The sequence below is a fragment of the Aspergillus niger genome (assembly GCF_000002855.4).
Source record: "Aspergillus niger supercontig An01".
Lineage (NCBI taxonomy): Eukaryota > Fungi > Ascomycota > Eurotiomycetes > Eurotiales > Aspergillaceae > Aspergillus > Aspergillus niger.
Window position 1 is genome coordinate 3,284,565 of NT_166518.1, and position 25,278 is coordinate 3,309,842.

The 25,278-nt window shown below is 50.3% G+C and overlaps 9 protein-coding genes and 1 non-coding gene across 10 annotated transcripts; 3 read left to right on the plus strand and 7 right to left on the minus strand.

The window, feature by feature from the left end:
* Positions 1-2,463: 2,463 nt before the first annotated feature.
* Positions 2,464-3,803, minus strand: An01g13740 (uncharacterized protein; the record flags this gene model as incomplete). Its single annotated transcript, XM_059745443.1, has 2 exons — positions 2,464-3,247; positions 3,538-3,803. 2 exons carry the CDS (start codon positions 3,801-3,803, stop codon positions 2,464-2,466), a joined length of 1,050 nt encoding a protein of 349 aa, XP_059599837.1.
* An 854-nt stretch (positions 3,804-4,657) lies between these two features.
* On the plus strand, positions 4,658-6,131 carry An01g13750 (uncharacterized protein; the record flags this gene model as incomplete). Its single annotated transcript, XM_001389739.3, has 2 exons — positions 4,658-5,772; positions 6,083-6,131. The coding sequence occupies 2 exons, from the start codon at positions 4,658-4,660 to the stop codon at positions 6,129-6,131; spliced, it is 1,164 nt and encodes a 387-aa protein (XP_001389776.3).
* A 211-nt stretch (positions 6,132-6,342) lies between these two features.
* On the plus strand, positions 6,343-7,085 carry An01g13760 (uncharacterized protein; the record flags this gene model as incomplete). Its single annotated transcript, XM_059745450.1, has 3 exons — positions 6,343-6,494; positions 6,552-6,764; positions 7,028-7,085. The coding sequence occupies 3 exons, from the start codon at positions 6,343-6,345 to the stop codon at positions 7,083-7,085; spliced, it is 423 nt and encodes a 140-aa protein (XP_059599838.1).
* Positions 7,086-7,279: 194 nt separating this feature from the next.
* On the minus strand, positions 7,280-8,464 carry An01g13770 (uncharacterized protein; the record flags this gene model as incomplete). Its single annotated transcript, XM_059745459.1, has 4 exons — positions 7,280-7,363; positions 7,417-8,186; positions 8,250-8,344; positions 8,403-8,464. The coding sequence occupies 4 exons, from the start codon at positions 8,462-8,464 to the stop codon at positions 7,280-7,282; spliced, it is 1,011 nt and encodes a 336-aa protein (XP_059599839.1).
* A 274-nt stretch (positions 8,465-8,738) lies between these two features.
* Positions 8,739-9,932, minus strand: An01g13780 (hypothetical protein; the record flags this gene model as incomplete). The annotated part of the gene is made up of 2 exons (XM_001389742.3): positions 8,739-9,373; positions 9,458-9,932. 2 exons carry the CDS (start codon positions 9,930-9,932, stop codon positions 8,739-8,741), a joined length of 1,110 nt encoding a protein of 369 aa, XP_001389779.1.
* A 701-nt stretch (positions 9,933-10,633) lies between these two features.
* On the minus strand, positions 10,634-13,183 carry An01g13790 (uncharacterized protein; the record flags this gene model as incomplete). Its single annotated transcript, XM_059745469.1, has 1 exon — positions 10,634-13,183. The coding sequence occupies one exon, from the start codon at positions 13,181-13,183 to the stop codon at positions 10,634-10,636; it is 2,550 nt and encodes an 849-aa protein (XP_059599840.1).
* Positions 13,184-14,763: 1,580 nt separating this feature from the next.
* tRNA-Glu (CTC) lies at positions 14,764-14,835 on the minus strand. Its single transcript has one exon. It is a non-coding gene; the product is annotated as a tRNA-Glu (tRNA).
* Positions 14,836-15,857: 1,022 nt separating this feature from the next.
* An01g13810 (uncharacterized protein) lies at positions 15,858-20,042 on the plus strand (the record flags this gene model as incomplete). The annotated part of the gene is made up of 9 exons (XM_001389744.1): positions 15,858-15,928; positions 15,982-16,101; positions 16,170-16,443; positions 16,500-17,220; positions 17,274-18,574; positions 18,630-18,783; positions 18,837-19,266; positions 19,321-19,724; positions 19,801-20,042. 9 exons carry the CDS (start codon positions 15,858-15,860, stop codon positions 20,040-20,042), a joined length of 3,717 nt encoding a protein of 1,238 aa, XP_001389781.1.
* A 316-nt stretch (positions 20,043-20,358) lies between these two features.
* On the minus strand, positions 20,359-22,059 carry An01g13820 (uncharacterized protein; the record flags this gene model as incomplete). Its single annotated transcript, XM_001389745.1, has 1 exon — positions 20,359-22,059. The coding sequence occupies one exon, from the start codon at positions 22,057-22,059 to the stop codon at positions 20,359-20,361; it is 1,701 nt and encodes a 566-aa protein (XP_001389782.1).
* Positions 22,060-22,494: 435 nt separating this feature from the next.
* An01g13830 (uncharacterized protein) lies at positions 22,495-24,216 on the minus strand (the record flags this gene model as incomplete). Its single annotated transcript, XM_059745487.1, has 2 exons — positions 22,495-23,447; positions 23,685-24,216. The coding sequence occupies 2 exons, from the start codon at positions 24,214-24,216 to the stop codon at positions 22,495-22,497; spliced, it is 1,485 nt and encodes a 494-aa protein (XP_059599841.1).
* Positions 24,217-25,278: the final 1,062 nt, after the last annotated feature.

The following is a 25,278-nucleotide window of genomic DNA, read 5'->3' on the forward strand; positions in this document are numbered from 1 at the left end:
TAATCTGGTGAGCCATTGTAACACTCATTTATAATGATATAGTATATGTTATCCATTTGTGTTTAGCAGTCGTAACGATCATTCCTGCGTCTGCAGCATGCTTTGTTTCCTGTATTTCTGCGAGATCTGAATATTCGACGACGTTCAGGGCCATTATATATTGCTTCAGACGGTAAATCATCTGCGTAGGCAGCCTCTTGCAGCTCAATTAACCCAGAGGATGCATATTAAGTTGATTTACAGCCGTGGTTGCACAACAAAACAAGCAATGTGAATGGGATCCTTTCCTTTACCATTCAATCCCGGGGAAAGAAAGGGAAAAAAAAAACTGCAACTCGCTGTAGCCTTTACTCTGAGCATTCGTGTCTGTCCCTAACGATTTACTGAGATGTAGTACTGCTCCATGGAAGATGGAGTTCACCAGGTGGTGAGCGCCTCATATGCGAAGCCGCCGCGAATTCGCTGTGCTAACACACGACACCAGACATGTAAGATATCATATGGCCTAGTGCGCTCGGATCATCTCATATTCACGATGTTGAAGCGGATTTCACCAGTGACGGTGAGGAAGATATCCTCAGCAAAGTTCACTGGCACAGCCCGTTGATTCTGGACGAAGATCAAGGCAGGTTCTCCTAGTCTTCAAAAAGAGAGTATGTTCTCATCCCCTAAGATCTCATGGATATCTTGGAATTTCTAAGCCTCAGCACTCTAATTTAATCCTCGACTTATAGTATCGACTAATGCTTCATGAGACTATTATCTACCCTTGGGAACTTCCTAGTGCCTCAGCATCTTTAGAGTTTAGAGGATTAACAACGGCATCTACAAGAACTCGGATACATGTGTTTGTACTATAGAATACAGAGAATTTAAGGATCTTATTGAAGCTATTATGGCTTTGTTGTCGCTCCACCATGCTCAGTAAACAAAGACGTGAAAATGGATGTATTCATTTAGTACCTACCCGGTGGTCGGTAAGTCCTGCCGCCATTCGTCTGTCTCTTTGAACTTGCCCTCTTCAATAACCTTGTGGATAGACATAGTCTACAATATACTGTTTTTGTCCAGAATTTAGGAAAATAGTGAACAGTTCAAATTAAATAGCCATGGCTGTAAATATGAATCAGCAAGCGACCTGACAGGTACTTTGTTGCTCCAAGTCACCAAAGCGGCATCACCCGTTGTACGCACGGAGGACCTTTTATACTGAGCAAATCTCAGTTATGTGACTTCTACTGCTGCAATGAGTCCTTATATGCGAATAATCACATACCCCGATAATCTACTAATCACAAGCGAGATAATCAACTCCTCTACAGAGTAGTAAATCTATACTTTCCCAAAACGGATGTCAACAAAACACAGCTCCCATGTCGTGCATGTCACACTGACGCCACTCCCACATTATTCTCCATCCACTCATCCCACTATCGATCAGATTATTTCTATCCACCAAATCAATTAATCAATCAATTAAGTAATTAATTAATCCACCATGAAGCCATACACAAACTACAACCCATCATCTCCCACGCACCACCCCCTCCCAAAATGAAAACCAAAGAAGACAAAGATCCCACCCCAGCCTCCACCTTCCTCCACAGCGAACTCTACCACACAGCCTCCCAACCGGGTCTCCGCTCCCTTCCACCCAGTCCCTCTCGCGACTTCCTCACCCTAACCTGGGGTCCAATAATCTACCTAACAACCTACACACCCGCCTCCAACAAATTTCTCTCCAGCTTTTTCCAATCCCTAAACGCCGAAATCCACGACGCCATCCGGCGCGTTCTGCCCGGGAACTCTTCCCAAATCCGACTGTTGGAATCCAGCTACGCGGCGAAGGTCTTCAGCGGGGAGAGGCTATATGGAGATAAAAGCGTGGAGGAGATAAGGCGGGTGTTTCACGATTGGAAGAGGGTGGATTTGGCGTTGCCGGCGGTGGAGTTGCCTGTGAGGTTGAGGGTTTGTTTGGTTGTTGATAAGGGTGTTTTGGAGAGGTTTGGGAGGCTGGTGGATGGGAAGGGAAATGGAGGAGAGTGTCCGGTTATTATGGTGGAGGAGAACTTTCCTGATATTAGACGGAGGGATTCGAATCCGGCCGATGAAGGGTTTCCGGGCTGGATGTGGGTGGCTTTGCAGGCTGTTGTAGAGGTGTTTGATGGGTTGAGGGGGGCAGGGGGGTTGAGGAAGTATCATCGTGAAGGGGAAGTGTATTTGGGGGGTGGGAGGTGGGGGGAATTGGGATAGCGAGGATCATTGGGGAATTGGGTGTGATATTTTATTGTATGATATAATGTGTATACTACTGGGTTCGTGGGTCAGGAGCATATTTGGCGTCAGTGGTGTACTTTGGTTCAAGAGACGAGGTTGGATCTTCATCATACGATTATGTTTGAGATAATACTTGCAATTTCGTGTATGCTGGCTTGTGTTACTCACAAAGAAATTCAAAGTAGGTCAGGAGAGTATCTTGTGTTGCTGCTTCCACTCCTGATTGATCCCTCGGTAATCATGCACTGTATAGTCTTCAAAAACTTCCCGCAACCAGCTTCTCTTCCTCCATCTGTTAATCCCCAAGTCCATCAATAGCATGTCCGAATACGGAATCGCATCGAATATCGTCTCTGGATACCAGCTCGCGAAACCACATGGATGCCGGTGTCTTCCATATCGACTTGTCAATGCTGTCTGATAATACACCTTCGATCGATCAATTGGGACCTGGTTGTTGAGATAAGCATATGTCCAGAGAGCCTGCACCTCAATTAAAAGGGCATTGCTTGTCCCATTGAGCATTCCTAAAAATGCGATGGACTGGTCGCCTTTGGCTGTCATTTCCGGAGACGCAATGCCACGATAAAGCCGGAATGGACTAAGCCTGGGCTTGTACAGCGTCTTCACAGCTGGTTGGTGACGCAAAGCTGGAAACCGATCAAGTATCTCTTCATCAGCGGCGCGGTCGAAACGATCCCAGGCTTTTCGGTCTCTGAAGGGATCCCTAGTGGGAATCCCGAGACTGGAAACCAGTCCCTCGGGCTCATAATTAATGCCTGGGGCTAGCTTCCATCCGGTTATTCTAATGAGAGCATCGGTTTTTATGACTGTACCATCAGTAAAGTTGACTTCGCCTTCTGAAAGATGCGATATATCCTTTCTGTTTACGCTCACTTGCCCTGATCGAACATAGTCATAGATATTCGTGGGGTAATTGAGAACTCCCAGACGACCGGTCCAAAACAAACTATGACCCAACGTTAGTCATAAGTCGTGAAATCTGGTTGTTAGGGATCCTGCCTTCCATCTGGTTCCAGATCCTTCAACGCAGCTTCTTTCCGGTAGCCATCGGCCTCAATGGCATCCCCATTTAGTTTATTCCAAAATAAATGCACTAGCCACCTGCCTAGCGCTGTTCCATGGAGCAGCCCCCGCACCCATCCAAATCCATCACAGTTTCCCCAGATGCAAGGGCTGAACCAGGTGATTATTCTAGTGGTTGTTAAGCCCTCCAACTTTAATCGCCAGGGTCCAAACCAAAGCCACGGCAATGCCATCCAGACGGCACCCCCTCCGGACTTGCGAATGATCCATTCCACACGTTTACCATGAGAGGCCATAAGATACACGGCATCATACCCATACTTTGAAGCCCCGATAACCGTCACCGACTTTACAGCTGGGTCATTTGCCAACAGAGCGCCCTTGGTTCCGAGCTGAGAGTGATTCATGATAGGTCTCCCAAAATTCTGCTGCCCCGGGATTGGGAATTCATTCGCAGTCGAGCACAGTCCGGGGCTCATGATGAGCTTGCTGCACTTGTAAAGCACCGAGCCGGTGTGAACCTCCCAGAACCCATCTTCTTTTCTAACTGTATGTACACGTGTGTTAAATCGAGTCCGTCGTCGAAGGTCAAAATGATCAATGAAGTCACTGAAATACTGCTTGAGAACATATCCAGGGATGGGAGCTTCCGGTTGGACATCATATTTTGTTGGATCAAGCGAGAAACTCGATAACTCGTAGGTTCCGTAGAGATTGTTGGTATGGAGGCATTCATAGCTATTTTCTGCCCATACGCCGCCCACAGCCGAGCGCTGTCAATGCAAATCAGTGGACAACTGCATAGACTGTTGGTGCGGGATAGAATACCGCTTCAAGCATTAATAGATCTGTTTCCGGCGACAGCTCAAGATATGTCTTTGCCGCTGCAAGGCCAGCAAGCCCTGAATATCGCGAGTAAGCATCCCTTTCAATACAGACAATGGCATGTAAAGAGGCACCATACCTGCTCCCACAATAATCACTTCGTGTTCCTCCTGAGGCTGCATTATCACCGTCAATTGCTGGAAATCTTATGTCTGGCTCTCTTGGGGTCACGAAATAGCAGTAGTCGTGCTTTCAGAAGCCTTCATTAAGCGCATAACTTGCACTCACTCTTCCAGATGATGGCAGCAAAAGTGAAATCCCCATCAAATCAATCCATCGTCTTCGAACTATGACGTAGTGCGCTGATTGGCCACTTTGAGAGCAATCACGTGGCGATAAGGATATCGATTCCAGTTGCAGCAAACCTTCAAATAAACCTTCAACATCCATCCCCAGCTTCCACTTCCACTTCACTCATGGCTTCCAGCTCGACCTGGAGATCCTCTCCATGGATCGCTTCGTCTCCCGGAAGAGGCCCAGGAGCCCTCCACCACCAACAACCACTGACGAAGACTCCACCGACCTGAAATTGGCCCTCTTGATGTCACTCTTCCCAACCATGACCCTGGATACGCTGATGGAAATCTTGGTTTCGAGCAATGGCTGCGTGGAAACAGCCTCATGCACTATTAAAGCTCAAACTCAAACCCAAATCCAATTTGGCTCTGCCTCTCCGTCCAAGAAACGCGCAAAAACCGTCCCAGGAACCCCAGCCATCCAAACATGCTTACCATCAACTTCCCCGACCACCATCACCAGACCTCTCACAAAGAAAGGCCAAACCCTCCACCTCTATTCCCCTTCCTCCATCGCCACTCACACTCCCTGCACCCTAATCCACAACTTCCTCCCCCCATCACTCGCAAATGACCTCCTCACCGAACTCCTGTCCGAATCCCCACACTTCACCAGACCCCACTTCCAACTGTTCGACCGAACAGTCCAAAGCCCCCATTCAGCCAGCACTTACGTCTCCACGCCAGAAGACCACCACTCCCACACCTCGGAATATACTTACGGCGGCACCTACCGCTCCAACGTCCGGCAAATCACCCCGCACATGCGCACCGTCGCCGCCAAAGTCCAACACACCGTAAACGAACAGATCAAAGCCCGGGGCCCCAAACTGCCCTTCCAGTCACCACTGGAATGGACCCCCAACGCCGCATTCGTGAACTGCTACGCTGGTCCCACTGAAAGCGTAGGCTGGCACTCCGATGAACTGACGTATCTCGGCCCGAGACCCGTCATCGGGAGCTTGAGTCTAGGCGTGGAGAGGGAGTTTCGCGTCAGGAAGATTCTCCCTGTTGACACCGACAATGAGGACGAAAACAATGGTGATGATGGAGGCCAAATCTCTATCCACCTCCCCCACAACTCCCTCCTCATCATGCATGCAGAGATGCAAGAAGAATGGAAACATGCCATTGTCCCTGCTAGGACTGTTATTCCGCATCCTGTCTCCGGTACGGCGAGGATAAATATCACCTATCGGTGGTATCGCGAGTCGTTGCATCCGCGGTATACGCCCCGTTGTCGGTGCGGGGAGCATACGGTTTTGAGGTGTGTGCAAAGGAAGAGGGGAAATCGGGGGAGGTATATGTGGATGTGCTATGCTGGGTTTGCGCCGGGGAAGAAGGGGTGTGGGTTTTTTCAGTGGGCGGAGTTTGATGATGATGGGGAGCCGGTGTGGGGTCATCGTGAGAAAGGTAGTAGTGGTGATGAGGGTGCGCCGAGGTTGAGGAATTTTGTGGAGGATGGAGTATGGAATGGGGATGAGGGTGAGGTTAAGGGTGAAGTTGTATAGATGGATTATGAACTTGTGATACCCTTTTATGCCATTATAGCGTCTTATATGAACTTAAATGTATAGGTTGAATGGAAGTATTGGAAGTAAGTCATATAATCCTGCCTCGATCTAAGAGACCGGAAATGAAGTGATAGCATAAAGAGCACATTGAGTCCCCGCTTGTGAAACAGCAAACTGCTAATATGAGACTAAACGCCATAACTCCTGTACTGCCCTTACAGGCGGAATACATACACCCTAAGCAATGTAGCCTGCCTCTGACTTATCACATATCTAGTGGCAGCCACATGTAAAACGCCAATCCTCTTGTATAGTCCTAGCATATGAAATCCTCCTCGTGCCATCGACCAGGTTGCGCCATCGTGAGCCCAAACCACACCGTGTGTAGATGTTTCAAAACGGGATCAGTCGAAGCTTTCCAACAGTTTGCATCGGTGTCATCTCAGCCAAATGTCTCTGTCGAGCAACGCTTCACGTAAGCAGGCCATTCATGACTGAATAGAATAATTGTCCCACGTCCACAATCATCCAGATACGATGCTCCAAAAGGCTACCCGTTACATCGAGCATACCCTCAAAATCTCTCCACGAGATCCAGAACCAAGCCGTCGATCTTCATATCACTTGACCAACACCACGACAGTCAATATCCAGAACCACCACCCAACCAACCACCTTCGATCATAGAATTCGACCTCCAAACAGAAGTCAATCAATTTTCCTCCTGTCTGCGCAGCGGCTCCTGGTAAGCAGGCGGATTCCGACCCCGTTCGAGATCCGGCTGGGAGTTTCGTTTCCCCTTCTGACGGTTCTGCGGCTTGATCCAGAACACCCAAGTGACTGATTTGCGGGAGCTCCAGAATTCCGAGCACAGGAGGGCGATGGCGAGGATGCTGCAGATGACGACAATGGGGACGAGGACTAAGAGGATGACGGTGATGGATGATTTGTATTGCGAATACCAGCTAGACATATTGGATTATGGTATAATATGATCTATTGTGGAAGGTATGGATTGGTGATTGAAGGAGTAGGAGGTGGTAAGATGCTGTTAGGATGGGGATAGAGGTAGTGGGATTGGGACGGAGTATAGTAGATGAAATAAATGGATGGATGGGACACCGCCACGAATGTGACGTACTAGGCAGGCACGATGGATGGTCGGGTCATGATGACAGCCTCAATAAATGACTTTTTGATTAGGTATGAGATCGGGTCAGATCAACTGAGCCAGATCTGTTCTATTAAGGGTATATTGGTTTACTCGCGCACCTCCTCCGTGCGCGGAATCATCATCTCTTTGACCGACGTCAGGGTGGTTTCGTCGAGGCGACTGAATCGAATCTGTGAACTTATTAGCACCTGATCAGTATCAAACTTTGAAGAGCAGTAATTACCATCTCCTCGACTCCTCCCCGCGTCGCATTCCCATACAACATCGCATCCGAACTACTAGCCTCAATCTCGTTCTGCACCCGTCTGGCCCAGATCCCATCCCAATGCCAGTCTCCCGGGGACCTCGCCTGCGGGCTCCCCTTCTTCGATGCAGAAGCAGTACTTCCCTTCCGATGAGCCTTCCACGCATGCCACGCACTCGGGTTTCCGGCCGCTTCCAGCGGTAAAGAATCGAGGACCGTCTCATCATCGAACGTAGACCGAATGTAATCCAGCAGCTCTGATACAGGCACAGTCTTTCTAGGCTCAACCGATTTCTCCGCCGGCGACGGGGCGACGGCCTCGCCTTCATCCTCGTTCACATTCTCGTCCTCTTCTTTTGGCTGATCCTCTGTTGGTTCAGCGGCGGTGTCGTTATCCCCAGACACGCTTTCCCTGCAAAGGGTATTGGATACCCCTTCGCTAGTAGCACTTGAATTACGCACACTAGCGGTCTCTCTGGGTGGAGTGGCAGATTGTAATCCAGCTCGCTTCGCCCTGCCGAACCAGTGCGGGAATCCGTGCCGCAGACTGAACCCGCCAGGGGGTAGCCGCTCTTCATCTGTTGCGCTGACAGGATCTTCGCTCGAGGCACCGGTGCTGAATGTGTATGTGGTGAGGGGCACGATCAAGGGATGGAAGACGTCAGTGGCGAAGTTCACTAGAGGAGGCATGTCGGGATAGGACGTGGGGAAGCGGATCTGGAAGCGGAGGACGGCGGAGGCATAGGGGCCTATACAGACAAAGTTGTCAGATCGCAATCATCATAAGATGTTAAGAGGAATTGAATACATACCAGAGCGAACAAAGATGACTCCCAACCAAAGCGTTGGATCGCCCGGGCTGAGGCTCATATAAGTTCCCGGAGGAGCGGCATGTTGCAAGCTTGCGCTGCAGGGACAGTCAACACCACGGTTTGGTCAATCGAGTGGTATTAAGCAATACTCACAATTCTAGGAGAAGCTGCTGTTTCCGAAGCGCAGGGACGTTGGGCAAGCGGGTTGTCGACATGGTGTTTGGAATTGGTGGTCGGAAATGCTCAGGGGTGCGGCGAGCGAAGACGAAGAGTCGGAGGTGCTTATGTCCGCTATCTCCGGCGGTTATCTGGGTTTCTATGGCAGCATCTCCACCTCACATGGGAAAAGTATACAATTGCGCATGAGACAGACAGTCATGTTGGAAATATGCCACTCACTGTGCAATAGTCATGTCACATTATAACAGTCTATCTCTATGTTTAAAATACACATACAGCACATCCAATCTAGTTTGCTCAGATTGTACCTCATCCCCGCGAAGCCTGCACAAAAGCCTTCCCAAGCTCAACATGCGACCGGGTGACTCCCATGATAGTCATGCCCTCCGCAAATCCCTCGTAAATGCCACCTGCAATGCTTGTCACCCACCAGGCTGCAAGGTCCATCAAATTTGCGCTCACTCTTCCTTCGTTATAATTCAGAACTGCAGCCCCTATAACCATACCTCTTTTACCAAAGTTATCAGCCGCAACCAGAACCTTTGTCACGGCACGTTCCGTAATCCGATGGGATCGCTCATATTGGTACAGATGACACACGAGGATTTTGACGTATGGCATGAGGAATTGCAGCATTATGAAGAAGTAGACGATAGTGGACGACAGCAGTCGATGAAGGTAAGATCGCTCGGGTAGAGAATTTTCCTCTGCAAGCAGACTGTGAAGCCCTGCCGCGGATGGATCAGTCACGGAAGGCGCAGCCAAGGATCCCTTGACTCCAGCAGGAAGGTTATCCCGAATTATCATAGTTTCTTGGCTGCTCATGTCGTCGGGGAGGCCATCGAGGAGGTAGCCTAGGGCATCGACGTACAACATCCGAGCCAAGCGACTGTCGCACTGCCGCTGCTGCGCTTCATGACAGGCATTTTGTAGGAGATTGAGTGCTGGGATATTGTCAGCCAGACTAGTACTAGGAATCTCTTCTGTCCTAAAATTTAACGAAGACAAAAACAGGCGGCAAGACGCACCAGGCGCTATCCGATTCCATCGCAGTCCGGATTCCGCTTCGTATTTCGGAGCCACTGGACTAAAGACATCGCTAGATCTACTGCTTCGAATACTAGAGATATCGCTGAGTTCTTGTGACTTCTCGGCGACAGACGAGAAGCATGATTCCAGTCCATTGCTAGCACTGCTTGCGGTACTGGGGCGCTGAAAGGTGGGCCCAGACGAAAGATCAGGCAGTGATGCCACATACTCCAGCCCTCCTGGCTCGGAAGATTGTCGCATTGAGACCATCGAGTCACCTCCGGCCTCCCCAGCTGTATTTTCTTTGGCGCTGGCGCTATCGCTGGCCTCCAACCTCACGGGTCGATGCGTTGATGGGTATAAACTAGTGATCCGCCGTCGGAGAGAGGCCGGGATAACAGGAGAAAAGACCGTGAGAACGTGACGGTAGACCATCGTATCGCTTAGTGCTGTCAAATCGTCGATCCCATCCATCTTTCGAAGGTAGGAAGCTATACAAGTACGAATATAAACAACGATGAGGGGTGAACCATGAGACAGTGCTGCTGGCAGCGTATGTCTGACGCAGAGAACGGCAACAGCGCCCACGAACGACCAGATAGACTTCCTGGTGTTTCAGAAAGTTAGAGAATGTCCAACCGTCGGCCGAAGCACATAGCGGGATGAAACATAAGCAGAGACCTGCTTGAGCGCATGGCGTGAGAGAAAAAGTTCCGGCGCAAACTTCAGCCAGCGGCTTTCACATGTCAAACGGTCCGCCGTTTGTTGGCCCCTCCGATAAGGCACCCATTCTAGGCCTGTGACTCGGGCGGTTCCATGATTAAGTGGCGTGGACGAGCCAGCCAATCGGATCATTCGTGTTGTTCTACGCCCTGTGACAGAACTACTAAATATACTACGCCTTTCGGGTGTACGCAAGGAGCATTCGAGTAGAGTCCAAAGATGGGTATATTAACTATAGCTGTCTCCTGTACATGCTCGCTTTCCCGTCCCATAAAATGAGTGTCTCCAGTTGAAGAAGGGCGAGAAAGTTCTCCAAACAAAGCCATCTCTCCACATAAACAAATCGGAGAACAAAATACTTTTGACCTCATGACCCAATCAGTCATAGACTGTCCACACCTGCCGCATATATACAACCCCGACTTCCTCATCAATCAACAATCTATTTGCTCTCAGCCCTCATGCATGCCTGGATATCCCAGATCCGTCGTTGGTGCAAGCTCCTCGTTGGGACCCGTATCAGACATAAAGACCTCGGAGCTCCGCATACCAGGAATAGCTATTGGGGCCGAGACAGGGGCAGAGAAAGGCAGAGACTTTCCAGTTGGGTCTGCTTGATGTTGTCCAGCTTCGCCCTCACGCCTATTACTCTCTTCAAAACACAATCCCTGCATATCGTCCAACGGCAACTCATCATACCGTTCATTCAGTTGTTGTAAGAACTCGGGATCGAACCCCATTTGCACGAATTGGTCAACAGATCCGCTCAGAGGCGTGTTGAGGGACGCCATGCCAGCAGACAGGCTACTCCCCACGTCAGCCGACAACCTGGAATAGGGCCGAGACGGGAGAAAGCCAGAACTTTCGGCATAGCTGCCAGTGGAGCTCCCAGGAGCACTGGCGGCAAAGGAAGACCGACCGTGCCCCATAAAGGCGGGGCTCTGGAGCCCAGAGTTTGGGGTCACGGGACTGAATGTGCCCTGTCGGGGGTAGAGAGGGCTGGATAGCATGCTGGTTTCGGCTGGGGGCTGTTTGAGGCCGTCAGCAGCAGCAAATGGCGGTCGCATACCCAAGTCAGAAAGTTGAATGTGCTCTGACCCTGGGAGAACTTCGAGACCTGCGTCTCGCTTCAGAAGACTAAGCCAAGTTGAATTATCGGCGCACGTTTGATTCCACGGGTCGTCGCTTCCATATATGATTCGCCGGCCTTCGTCCTGTATCATACGATCCGTTGGAATGATGCCGATGGCCCTCTGGCTGTGAATATATGCGGTGAGTTCACGCTGCAGGCGCCTATAACAATTCACATCTTCTGAATGGAGAAGACCAGCTGTTTGCGCAGCATTGGGTGGCTTGAAAGGATTCAGAGTCTTCTGCTCGCCTCCAATGAGATACGGTGGCATTGCATTCTCGACCAGACCCTGGATGAAGGGTTCAAACCCCCAATCGCCCTGCCACTGCGCCATGGTACTGCCATTCTTGAAATGGGAAGCCAAATGGTCAACCCGGTCTTTCCAAGTTGTTAGACTCAACCCGCAGAAGCCACATCGAGATTTGAATTCTGTCAGAGTGCTCCTCCAGGCGTTCATGGCTGAGTCAAACTTGACGTTGTGCATCAATCTCAAGTGCTGGTTGAGATGATCCTTCCGGTAAAAAGATCGCTCTGCGGGTGTCTTCTCTTGGCAGGTACTGTAGTTGTGTGATTCTAAATGATCGTTGTTGGGATCAACAGCCATGCAGAATACACAACGGTTGGCGCCATCTATGAAGGCCACGCCCCCCAATGGCGAGCAAGTCCACTTTTCAAGAGCCAAGTGTAGTGACTTCTCGTGGCGTTGCCAGTCATACTTTGTTTGGAAACAGTCGGTGCAGAAAGTGCACTGGTATATGCGAGCATTGCGTGCCTTTTGTTGGTTGAAGGTGTTGACGGGAAGTGAGGGCTTGCGCCGGCGACGGCGTTCCTTCCGCTCCATAGAGCCGAAGGAGCCGAGAGAGGATCGGTGGGAGAAAGCAGAGGCAAAGGAAAGGTCTGATATAGAGGAACGAGTGGCTGATCGACTTGTTTCCTGACTACTGACCGAGGGGGCATGGAACAAATTGGAGTTGGCATGGCTTGAGTCATTGCTAGACCCAGTCTTCCGGGAAAGGGAACGCACGTGACCTGGTCTGGATGCGCGCTGTCGGTCATGATTCAGGTCGGTCGTGACCAGGGCTCGCAGAATATCAGATGTGGCAGCGGGTTCGTTTTCAGGGGGCGAGTGTTTCCAACGCTCCATGGGTGTCATGTAAGTGACGTCCACGCCTTTTTGTCCGGGAATGTTGATTGCGCCCGTCGCCGACGAGTTGCGCGGCCCGGGAGGAACTTTACCACGTCTCCGAGCATTAGCAAGCCAGTTGGAGATTTGCATCCTCTTCAGACCTGTGCGTTGCTGTAACTCGTCTTTTTCCTGCTCAGTTGGATAGGGGTGCTCCCAATGTTCCTGAAGCCATGCTTTGAGGATGCGGACCGCTTCCCGCGCCAGTCGTGAATTGCTTTTTCTCGCTCGGCCATCATCTTCAGCGATGAAGGACAACGATTTGAGCGCCTTCTTTCCGGTCAAACCACCGGTATGAATGTAGGTATTCTCGGAAATCGGATGTAAGGTGTCCAAGAACTTGCCAGGTGCTGTAGCGTGGGTGAAGCTGCATTCACGGTAAAGCGAAATGCAGCAAGTACAGCCATTCTGACGCATCACTCCACTCTTCGCGACAAAACAATCCAGATTCATGTGCCTGCAAAAGTCGCATGGCTCCTCGGCGCGACTCATGGGATAGACGCCGTTGTCCAATTTACCGGTATCTTGCTCCGGTAGGTCGTTGGGAAATTCTAGGCTCTGTTCCTGAAATATGGCGTTGTAGTTTTCAGCGGCCTCATTCTCGTCGAACTCGAGATTGTCCGAGGCAACATCATCTTCGCGCACGTTGGAACCATATGAGGCTTCATCGAAATCGAAGTACTCCATTCTTGTCTGGAATACCTGATAGTGCTCGAATCTATGATGAACGGGGGTTTCCAATTTATGGTTACAGGATGATACACGGAAGTAATCTCATCCAAGGTTGGGACACAAGGAACAGAGTGAGTTATGGCAAAGAGATGGAGGACCAAGACTTAGGATAGGCAAGAGGGCAGCGGAGGAAGCCAGGATCCAAGGTAGACTATGTTTTTCGTCTGGGGTACCAAAAGCATACCGGAACGGAGAACCCTGCCGGCACTGATGCTAGCAGGTTCCATTCGTCCAGTAGGAATATCTATCGTGGACCTAGCCTTTGGGAGGGGGCAACTGCTCAACTGCTAGCACTAGCAGCTTTCCAAGGGTGAGACTCATGCATAGCCATCGTGTTCGGGTCCAGTCGGCTTGGCCGATGATTGACCTAGTCCATGAACAACGGCAGGAGGAAGGCAGCGTAGTCGTAAGAACTGAAGGGGACGAGGGAGAAAACTGGATCACTGCGCGCCTGCACGCCCTTCCATTGACAACGCTTGCCTTATTCCGGTTACGCCCAGTCAGTGCGGGGGGTCCATTGGGCGTGCCGCTTAACCCAATCAGGCAAAATAGTATGAATCATCGCCGCGCCGACGATATCGGACCACTGCCCCACCTCCTTCACCATGGATCACCCGATGGAGGATGGATGAGAAGAATTAAATAACGGTGAGCAGATACTAAAATGATGTGTTTGATGTGTTTAGTATACAAGTTGAACCAATGCTAACAGCAAGACAATATGATATCATTGGTAGTGTGGATCAATATAGCCGATTGATGAAGAAGATAGATGGCCAGTTAACCTCCGTCACCGGCACCTCAACTATGCTCATCTTCAAGAATTGCAATGCAAGAAGATGATATGCGCGTTCGGATGACAACAGTTAATTCGAATTCTATCGAACCGATAAGCCATTACATATATCAATTACCCGGGGGTCTCGGCGCAAGAACTGCGGTCAGGCCTTGAACCCCGGCTAGCCTCCAGGCAACATCCCGAAGGTTTAGCTGCCGGCTATAAAGTCTACTATCTGCACATGTGGTGGGGATGATTCTGGAATGGTGGGGACAAGAGATATAGATAAGTAGTTCTTAGATTGTGATAAGCTGTAAGGCTAAATCGGTATGGGCCAAGCATACCTGTCCGGTAGTCGATATAATATGACGCTACCAGCCCGTTCTTTCACGACTTTCCGATGCTGAATAGTTAACTCAAGTCAAAAGAGGTCCGCGGAAATACGGCATGCATGCAACTTAGCAACATGCACATGCAATGCAACCAGGTGGCCGCTTATCCATCCACAGTGACACACACTTCGCTCTGCAATCAACCAGCGGGATGGATGTGAGAACTTCTCAGCTCCGAGCAGTGGTTCTATGTTTCGAGGATTTACAGGACAGCATGCAGCCAAGGACTTCAAGGAGTACAAATGGACCGAAAAGAGGTGAAAAAAAGACAAAAAATATATAGATAGATATATATTTGCGCAGTAATTGGTGTTGGCACATGGAGAGGCACAAAGGGTAAGCAAAAGCAAAAAAGGAAATTTGAGCTCCGATAGGGGGAATCGAACCCCCGGCTGCCGTGTGAGAGACGGCGATGTTAGCCACTACACCATATCGGATCTTGTTGAAGAACTGGACTAGCTTTTGCTAAATGAGGCTAGCACTTAGCGGATGCTGCTAGTCGAATATTTTAAATCACGAAGAAATAGTACCTTGTACCCGACATACATTTGACCCAGTGGTTCCAGGTTTGCTTTCGATCTTTTTAGCTATTTTCTGATCTGTACGGTCATCCGAAGGGAATTTTTCTGGAATTGGCACTCATCAATCTGCCCCCCGGGGATCGACATTGAACGTTACTACTATGTGTGCATTGTGAACGGTATATATTCCCGCGATCTGTGATTGTTGCAACTCGGGAAAGGCCCGTTCATATAGTATCCAAAATATTGACGGTCGCCGACAATAGCATCCAAGGCGATACCATGCGATTCCGGTACTCAAAATGCCTAAGATTTCATCACTGCTAATACGAGAGGTCCCGAATCCAAGCCCACCCACCTCATGGTGTTCAATGGCGGGGTAACGGCGCCACCCTGCAACATACTATGGATGGTTCCTTCAATAGCGAACCGCCAGCGGCCATATCAAGCAATCATATTCGAGAACCAAGACAAATTTAGCTTGCGGAAGCATATTACAATGGGTCCCGAGTTTGGCGTGGTCTCAAAATTCGGGAAGCCGCTGGATTGCTCCGTTACCCCGGATAATGAGTTGAAGAGGCCAGGACGACAACACATACCGTGATGTGTAACGCAGACAACAAATGAAGGCAGCTCACTAGAATGCTAATAGCAGTTATGTAGAAGTTTTAGCTTCTCTTACGAATAGCTCTTAAGTCCTCGTTGTGACGAGACCATCCATACCTGGCTTATCAGTGGACCCTATACTGACCCCGCACATCTCCAATTCTCCAACGATTGTCGATCCCACATCATACCTCTTATCATCCAGTCCCTCAAATCGGGTACCAGTGCTTGGATGAGTACACAAGCCGAGAACAGCTTGGGCTGCACCTTTAAGTTAGGAGGGTCCCGCCCAAAGGCAAACCGAGTCCCTGTCCTTCCACCAGCTACTCACAATGGAGTCCCTGAAGACATTGCTCGTCGCCAACCGCGGCGAAATCGCCGTCAGAATTCTGAAAACAGCAAAGTACGAGTAAATACCATCACATTACCAGAAATCAAGCGTCTAATATCCCACAGGAAGTTGAACCTCCGGACCGTGGTGGTCTATACTGAACCGGATGCTGCTTCTACCCATGTACACCTGGCAGATGAGGCCGTCCTTCTGCAAGGTGCACCATCAAAGGCCTACATTGATGGGTGAGCAGTGTCCAAATGGTCCAAACCCGAACAAAAGCTAATAAACACGATTTGACTCTCTTCTCCAGAGAACAAATAATCGATATCGCGAAGAAATACAAAGCAGACGCTATCATACCAGGATACGGATTCCTATCTGAGAATGCGGACTTTGCAAGAGCTGCCTCTAGCGCAGGGTTAGCCTTCGTCGGCCCTTCGCCGGAGAGTATCGAAGCTTTTGGTCTCAAACATACCGCACGAGATCTTGCTACAAAAGCCGGTGTTCCTATAGTGCCTGGCTCGAAGGGATTGGTGAAAAGCGAAGAAGAAGCTGTCGCAACGGCGAAAGAACTCGGTTTTCCGGTATAATAACCCAGCCTTATTCCGCAGCCAGACAATGGAGCTGACGTCCGCTATAGGTCATGCTGAAGGCCACAGCTGGAGGAGGTGGGATGGGTTTACTCACATGCAACACAGAGAAAGAAGTCCGTGATGCTTTCGCTACCGTCAAATCGAGGGGCGGAGCCCTGTTCAAAAATGACGGTGTTTTCATCGAACGCTACTATCCGTCGAGTCATCATATTGAAGTACAAGTGTTCGGAAACGGAGACGGCAAAGCCATATACTTCGGTGAACGTGAATGCTCCATCCAGAGGAGACATCAAAAGGTCATTGAAGAATGCCCAAGTCCGTTCGTTACAAGAAATCCCGGTTTACGAGAAAGATTAGGTGACGCGGCTGTCCGCCTTGCGGAGTCAATCGGGTATGGATCGGCTGGGACGATCGAATACCTTGTGGACGACGAGACTGGCGCATTTTTCTTCCTTGAAATGAATACACGCCTGCAGGTCGAGCATGGCATAACAGAGCTATGCTACGACATCGACCTGGTGGACTTGATGTTGAAACAGGCCGATGCCCAGCTTTTAGGAAAAAAAGGTCTTGACGCAGCGTACCTGGCCAGCCTTGCAGTGAGCGCTCCTTTAGGTGCCGCCATTGAAGCTAGAGTCTACGCCGAAAATCCGGCCAAAGATTTTGCTCCTTGTCCTGGTACACTGCAGACGGTAGAATGGAAGGAACTGCCGGGTTCTAGAATTGACACATGGGTTTATAGGGGTGTTAAGGTCTCGGCAAATTACGGTAGGCTGCCAGAGCTGTACTTTTATAGGGAAGTACTAACGCAAAATTCTCAGATCCGCTGCTTGCGAAGGTTATGTATCACTCCCAAAGCAGACAGCAAACTATTGATGGATTGAAGACAATATTGACAGAGTCACGTATCTGCGGCCCTCCAACAAACTTGGAGTTCCTGGCTGATGTTCTGGCGGACGACACTTTCGTCTCTGGAAGAACATTGACTCGCTTTCTCGATGACTTCAAATACCAACTGTCCGCCATTGATGTTATTTCTGGAGGTGCATATACGCTTATTGAAGATTGGCCTGGCCGTCCAACCCTGGGAAGAGGCTTTTGCCATTCGGGGCCTATGGATCCCATGGCCTTCCGCATTGCGAATGCACTCGTTGGAAATCCGATAGGTCTGGAAGCATTGGAAATAACCCTGAGTGGACCGGAATTACGATTCCTGGGTCCAGCCCTGATTTCGTTATGTGGTGCTCCAATCGAAGCTAAGCTTGACGATGTACCTCTCCCGATGTGGTCGAGGGTAAAGGTCTCAGCTGGCCAGCGTCTAAAGATTGGGAAAACAACGGGTAACGGCTGTAGAGCCTATCTGGGTGTCTTTGGGGGGTTCTTAAATGTTGCAGAGTGGTTTGGATCCAAGTCGACCACCCCAGGTGTCGGTGTAGGAGGCTATCAAGGCAGACAACTTGCCTCTGGTGATCTTCTCTCGATCACTACCCAAGTGCCAGGAGTCAGCGGCGACCTCCGCTTGCCGCAGCATCTCATTCCTCAGTATCCTGATCACTGGGAGTTTATGGCTATGCCAGGACCGTATGATGAGGGTTATCTCGTTCCCGATAGCATTGATATGCTCTACAGCACAAGCTTTAGAGTGTCGCACAACGCCGCTAGGGGAGGTATCCGTCTTCTAGGCCCTAAGCCTACTTGGGCTCGCACAGATGGTGGTGAAGGTGGGGCGCATCCTTCTAATTTGATTGAGTACGGCTATGCGATAGGATCTCTCAATTGGACGGGTGATGACCCGGTCATATTTCCCGTGGATGCGCCTGACCTGGGAGGATTCGTCAGTAGCCATACAATTTGCAAAGCCGATCTATGGAAGCTGGGGCAAGTGAAAGCAGGTGATACTCTGAAATACCGCGCTACGTCTCTGGAGGATGCTCTGTCCGCTCGCAGAGAGGTAGAGCGGTTCATTAATGAGATTGCTCAAGGTTGCCAGAAGGGTGATCTCAGCAGCATATCGCCCATCAAGGGGGACCTAGCTTCAGAATTGACGGCAGAGAAACGTGGACATGGTGTAATACATCAGATCCAGGAGAGTGGGGGCCAACCTCTTGTTTCATATCGTCAAGTAAGCCAGCAATTCTTTCAGTCGCTCATATTCGTTCAGCTAACAACGTAGCCAGGCCGGCGACGACTATCTGCTGGTTGACTACGGCACTGGGTCTTTTGATCTGAACCATCGCTGTAGAGCCACTGCCTTGAAAAGAGCATTGGCTGAAGGGACTGGCGGTATTACCTTCGCGAACGGACTAATTTCAATGATGGGATGTGGAAACAGTAGGCTTTTCCTCACATCAATTCATCCAAGTCTCAGTACTTACTCTATTTAGCTTTGATGATCTATTATGACGGACTAAAGATCCCACAAAAGAAGCTCCTAACCTATCTCTGCAATATCGAGACAAAACTCGGCGACCTCAGCCAAGCGAAATTCCCCAGCCGGCTGTTCAAGCTCCCTCTCTCTTTCGAGAGTCAAAGACAGAAAGACGCAATCACGCGTTACATAGAGACGCAGCGTCCCTACGCTTCCTACTTGCCCGACAACATAGACTTCGTAGCGAAGAACAATGCCTTCAGCAGAGAAGAGTTCGAACGGATCTACCTAACCGCCTCCTTGATGGTCATAGCAGTTGGCTTCTTCACTGCTCTCCCGCTCTCCCTCCCAGTCGACCCACGCTACCGGATGAACTGTCCAAAGATGAATCCCAGCAGAGTCTACACACCCGCCGGCTCAGTCTCCTGGGGCGGTAGTTGCATGGCGTAAGCATCACACTATCCACGCGTACAACAAACACACATACTAACAGAAAGCAGACTATACAACGTAGACTCACCCGGCGGATACCAAATGACCGGCATGACCATCCCGGGAGTCGACATCCTCGGCTCCAAGAAAGGCTACGAAGCCAACAGACCGTGGCTGTTTGAAGACTTCGACCAAATCACCTTCTACCCCGTCTCTGAAGAAGAGTACGAGAAGCAACTCGCTCTCTTCAATAGCGGGAGATACGAGTACCAGTGGGAAGAGGTTGTCTTCGACATGGCAGAACACAATAAGCTTCTCCGTGACACCGCGGACGAAGTCGCAGCTATTCGGAGCAAGCAGCGACAAGCGCAAGCTGAGATGGACAAACTCGAGACAGAACTGCTGGAGCGGTGGACAAAGGAGAAAGCGGAACGGGGTATCCCGATGGATACGATTGAGAGTCTATTGAAGGGTATGTCTACCTCCTTTATACTGTCGTTATTCCGACACACAACAGACAAAACTGACCACCACTCTCTTTCGTCTAGACCCCGAGATCACCCCCATCGAAGCACCATTGAACGCCAATGTCTGGAAAGTAGAAGTCAAAGAAGGCGATAAGCTTGATCATGATCAGCTGGTGGTGATTCTGGAGGCTATGAAGCTGGAAATTGCCGTGCGCACGGAGTCCCCCGCTGCTGGGTCTACCGTGGAGAAGGTCTTGGTTCAACCGGGTGACTCGATAGAGGCAGGGAAGCCTTTGGTGTTGGCGAGGAGGGCGCAGAACTGATCCACTCACTCGAGCAGAGACTGCTGTCATAGTATGCATTCATGGCTTTTAAAGTACCTTTTTGGCTACAATCACATGATGTCAGCTTCAAAGCAATGCAAGCTTCTGTGAACGGTAGACAATCGACACTTACAGTACAGTATGGTAGATACACATGTTACTACACCCAAGCACGCAATCACCCAAAAGGGCAATCGCTTTCGAAAACAGAACACATTTGAGTATGTCCCTGACCGCTTCACAACCGAGCTCAGTCGCCCAGTATACAACCAAAACCTATCATACAACTTATGCCACCAATGCTATAATCCATCTGTCACCCATTCCACCAGAAACTAACACCAATCCCACCCTTGATACTCCGCACGTAATGCCACCACCCAATGGGGATATACAACATATCCCCCGGCTTAAGCACCGTCTCGACGTACTCCGCATCCATGAACCCAGGCCACAGCTCCTCCCAATGGTCCGCCTCAGCAGGGGACATCTCAATAGCAGCGACGTCAACCTGCGAGGTATTGGACATGTCTACAAGTTCGGGTTCTTGTCGGTAGTGTTGGTGGTGAGTGTACTGGAGGGGGTCTTCCCCGCCCTCGGGTCTTCGTCTAACGACGGGTTCTTTCCCCTTCGGGTGGATCTTCGAAAGTGGTGTGTGGGGTGAATATAGTCGGAAGTATTTCTCGCCTACTACTTGCACGTAGATGTTATGGTATGTGTCGAAGTGGAGTGGGGATATCGTCCATGAGGGACCCATCCAGATGTTGAGGTGCGGGCCGTCGAAGTCGGATTCGTGCCAGGATGTCGAGGAGGAGGAGTCAGAGTCGTCGCCGTATTTGGGTTCCTCTTCCTGCTCCTGGACTGGAATGACTTCTTCTCCCAGTTTCCGTCTCCGCTCCTCTTCCTCTCTCTGCAGTCTGATGTAGGCTGGGGTGCCAGGTTCGGCCTTGGGTGCATCGATGTACATATAGTCCGGGTGCATAATATCCTTATATAAGGTCGGTATGTGGAGAAACAGATCATGCTGCGCCAAATACCCCGTTGGACCAGCATCATCGCTGTGTCTATCCCGATTGAGATACTTCTCCACAAAGTCATTGAAGGACATTAACCGCTGCCCCCAATCCTCATCTGTATACGACCTCCCAATCTCCACGGGAACAAGTCTCCGTCCGTCAAAGGTGCGATGCATCCAGAACTCCCGGGATGCCCACGACCCTGTCGATATAGCCGGCCAATCAGCCACGGCATCCGTTATGACAAGCGGTGTTCTCTTCTGGCGCGCATGATTACGGAAACTCGGCGACGTGGGCGACGTACCCCACTGCGGTAGTTTGGATACTCGTGGTATAGGGAAGCGAATCTCAGGCGTCGGCGCAGTATCGTCAGAGAAGAGCGGAGTAGCAAGTTCGTCGGGATCCAATTCATCACGAAATTCATATTCAATTCGGTCGTTCCACCTAGTCGTTGGACACGAACCCTGCAACGCATAAATCAAACTTAAGACCCACTTCTCCCTCTGTGGTGCTCCTGTCATTATCAATGCCTTGTCGAGCATGTGTATTGTAGGCGTGAGCCATTCTGCATCCGGGTCGATGTCAATCAGCCCCTTCAGGGAGCAGGAATCCTGGATAATCCTCAGTATGTATTGCCTGCGCGTCAGGGCCGTGGAACCGGGATGTGAAGGAGGAGCAGGAGCAGGACAGGGCGGGAGAACTGGGTGTCCGTTGCGTTCGCGGTGCGGAAACCCGCAGTTTTCGGCGATCGTCAGACATGCTTTCAATAAGCATGCGTCGGTGTAATAGCGGCGCCAGCATACGTCCACATCTTTGAAAGGGAATACGCGGAGCTTGGAGTCGGCTAGCTTGATTGCGCCGTCGGGATCGCCGAGAAGATGGTCGTGAAGAGTGTCGAGATCGTTGTCCGGGAAGCAGCGGAGAATGGGGTCATTGGGGCGGACATTGAGAATCTCGAGGAGGGTTGTGGAAAGGCTAAGGTGAATCGGGATGTATCGCATTCTTCGCGGGTTTATCTCATTGTATGTTATCGGAATAGGAGGATCTCTGCATGAGGATGCTGGAATAGTGTCAAGAGAGTGATGGTGGTTGAATGTTGATGTTGTTCTTGTCGCGTCTTTTTTCGAATATCAATTAGGTATCCCGATTCAGACTAGCGTGTAAACCCCGCTATCTCCGAATGACAATCTTGAAGTTATCGAGATGGTCTTCAACTACACGCCAGGAATGCTTAGGAAACGCTTAAGATGACTCGGTGGCTATGAGAAGTGAGATTTGATTTATAAAGACTATTTGTCTCATTATTTGGACATGTTCCTCTTATTATTACAACCGCCAATTCCAGACCATCAACTCCGACCCTATGTTGCAAACTCTCAATATATACACCTTTTTTGATGACATTTAGTAGTAGTATGAATACCGGTTCCTATTGCTCAGTCCAGCAATTCCACAACAAGCTTTGGAATGCCTGCAACTCCCTCGCCCCTGATGGCACTGACAGGAACCGCGCAGACCTTTTCTCTCCATCCATTGGGATGTCCGCCCGGATGCTCCACTTCGCCCTTCTTAACAGCGGCAAGATAGTCACGCAGTGTCTTGAAGCGTTCTTGGGTCTCGGGGAGATCGGCCTTGGTAGCTACTACAAACCACGGCTTGGTGTGAATTGGAGGAAGATTCAAAGCGGGGAGTTCGTCATGAGCTTTCGACGCAACCTCGTTGAGCTCACCAATTGCACTTTCGGATTGGAGTTCAGGAAGACCATGAGTTGGCGGGGTCCAGGTTAAATCATCTCCCTCAACTTTCATCGCCTCCTCAGCGTCCCGGACGCGCTCATACTCTCCCAGTTCATGCCAGAGATTCTTCAGCCCTTGCACAGGGTCACCTGCGCTGAGATCAACCACAAATGCCAGAATACCAGCGCGTTCAATATGCCGGAGGAAGCCTAGGCCAAGGCCTTTATCCAGATGAGCATCCTCAATCAAGCCTGGAATATCGGCAATGGTGAAGTTCGTCCGCCGGGCCTTTCCTTTGGATTCCACCAAGGGTCGCCCTTTATGATTGTCGATGACTACCGTACCAATATTGGGAGAAAGCGTCGTGAACTCCCAGTTTCCGACCCGGGTGCGACTGTTGGTCAACGACCGAAGTAATGTACTTTTTCCCGCATTTGGCTTTCCGACAAGGCCAACATCCGCAAGCAGCTTCAGCTCGAATTCAAGCTCCAGGCGCATGCCGCCCTCACCTCTGGATGCGAACGTAGGCCGGTTCATATTGCGAGTCACAAAGTGTGGATTACCCAAGCCACCGACACCTCCAGCAGCCAGCAAGATCGGCTTGTCCATATGTTGCGAGAGATCGAGGTAGATCGGTGCCTTCGGCTCGAGTGCTGCGATATGTTGTCTTCGGGGCGGATTCTTCGGAAATACCGTAGTCAGGTAATCGGACGGGTTCGCGCCAGGATAAAGAACCCAGCGATCATGCCGTATAGACGGTAACCCAAGCTCATCTATCTCATCCCTTTCTTCTGCGCCTTCCTCTGCCGCAGCAGCAGCAGCTGCTGCTTCCGCGGCTTCCCTGCGCTCACGTTTCCGACGCACAATTTCCTCCGTGACCGGATCGTAACGGTCGACTTCGCGAACGACAGTGCCGATGGGAACCTGGAGCAGGACATCGTTACCTCGTTTGCCTCCTTTGCTTTTCCCCTGTCCGTTCTTCCCCCGACCGGCCTTTATGATTCCCCTGCGAGCCAGCTTATGTAGACTCGTCATGCCTTCAACGGCTTGGATATAGATGCTCCCGCCACTACCTCCGTCGCCGCCATTCGGTGGACCCTCTTCGACATACTTCTCTCGTAGAAACGAGACACACCCATGTCCACCGGCACCAGCATATATCGTTGAGCGACATTTATCCTGGAAAATAAAGCGCGAATAATCTTCGGGGGACGGGTTCAGATGGGAGGGTTCAGAGACATGATCGGGAAGCGGCGTTTGTAGGTATTCCGATCGCTTGGACTCGGCTTCGGTGCTATTATATCGCTGAGACCATAATTTGAGTGCGACAGCCGGTGTCCTAGCTAGGGGACGTAATCGGACGGACTGTTGGGGGAGAATGCGAGGAATTGAGCGTAGGAGCCATGTTCTGTGAGCTGCCATGTTGAAAATCTGGAGCTTAGCTATAGCTCATTCTGGGTTGACGGGGGAAGCAATTATGCAATTGGAGTGATATTAATCAGCTGCGATGCATTTCTCTGCCTTGTTTCAGGACTGAATAGCTTGTTGGGACTGGAAATAATGATGAAATCGGTGTCGATGTCATGGCTCATGCCGCATTCCAGCAAACCCGGGCGGCACGTGACGTTATCGGCACCTGACGATAAGAGTGTTTACTGTCTACAAGCAAGCGATCACGTTTATCTCAACATCTCGTTCTATCTGCCATTGTCGAAGTATACAAGGTCCATCTATTGTTTTCGACGATGCACCAAGAGCCCTAATCCATGGTCAATTGAATTAAACAGTCATACAACTTACCCAGCCAGATCTCCACGAACCAACACCAGCAAAGCCAAGACCATAACCATAACCACAAGACTTACAGAACCACCAAGTCACTGAAACTCTATGACCATTACAGAACAAATGAAATCAAATTACTTCCAAAACCACCAGAACGGCTATACGCAACATGCAGCGATCAACAAAACGACCTTCCGGCCAATTCCCAACTAATCTGCAACCCTAAAGCCGGCATGTCTTGCAAGACTGTCAAACAAAACCTCCTAACTCCATGCAACAAGGCCACAGTCAGCAGAGGAAATATGCAGCAGTATGTGTCAAGCTTACACTTACGAACAGAATGAAAGAATGAAGGCTGGCAGCTGAAAGAGCGGCCAGGCCCAACGATCAATCTTCACTTGTCTTGCACTACATCGGGCAGAACTTTCTTGACTCACTCGAGCTGTGCTGTGCTGTACTGGGTCAGTTTGTGTCGCTTACATCACAGATGCAGTGAGGGCGAGGGGAGGGCAGAAAAGATGTGCACTGCACTGCGCAGACCTTGTTCTGCTTTGTGCGGTGACACCCTGCGCACATATATCGGCGGCAATAGGGGAATTCTGCTTGGTTGGTTGTCTCTCTCGAGTATGTTGGTTGAAGGTGGATGGCAGTATTTGCATCGACATTGATGGTTATGTCGTACTATTACCTCTGGCCTAG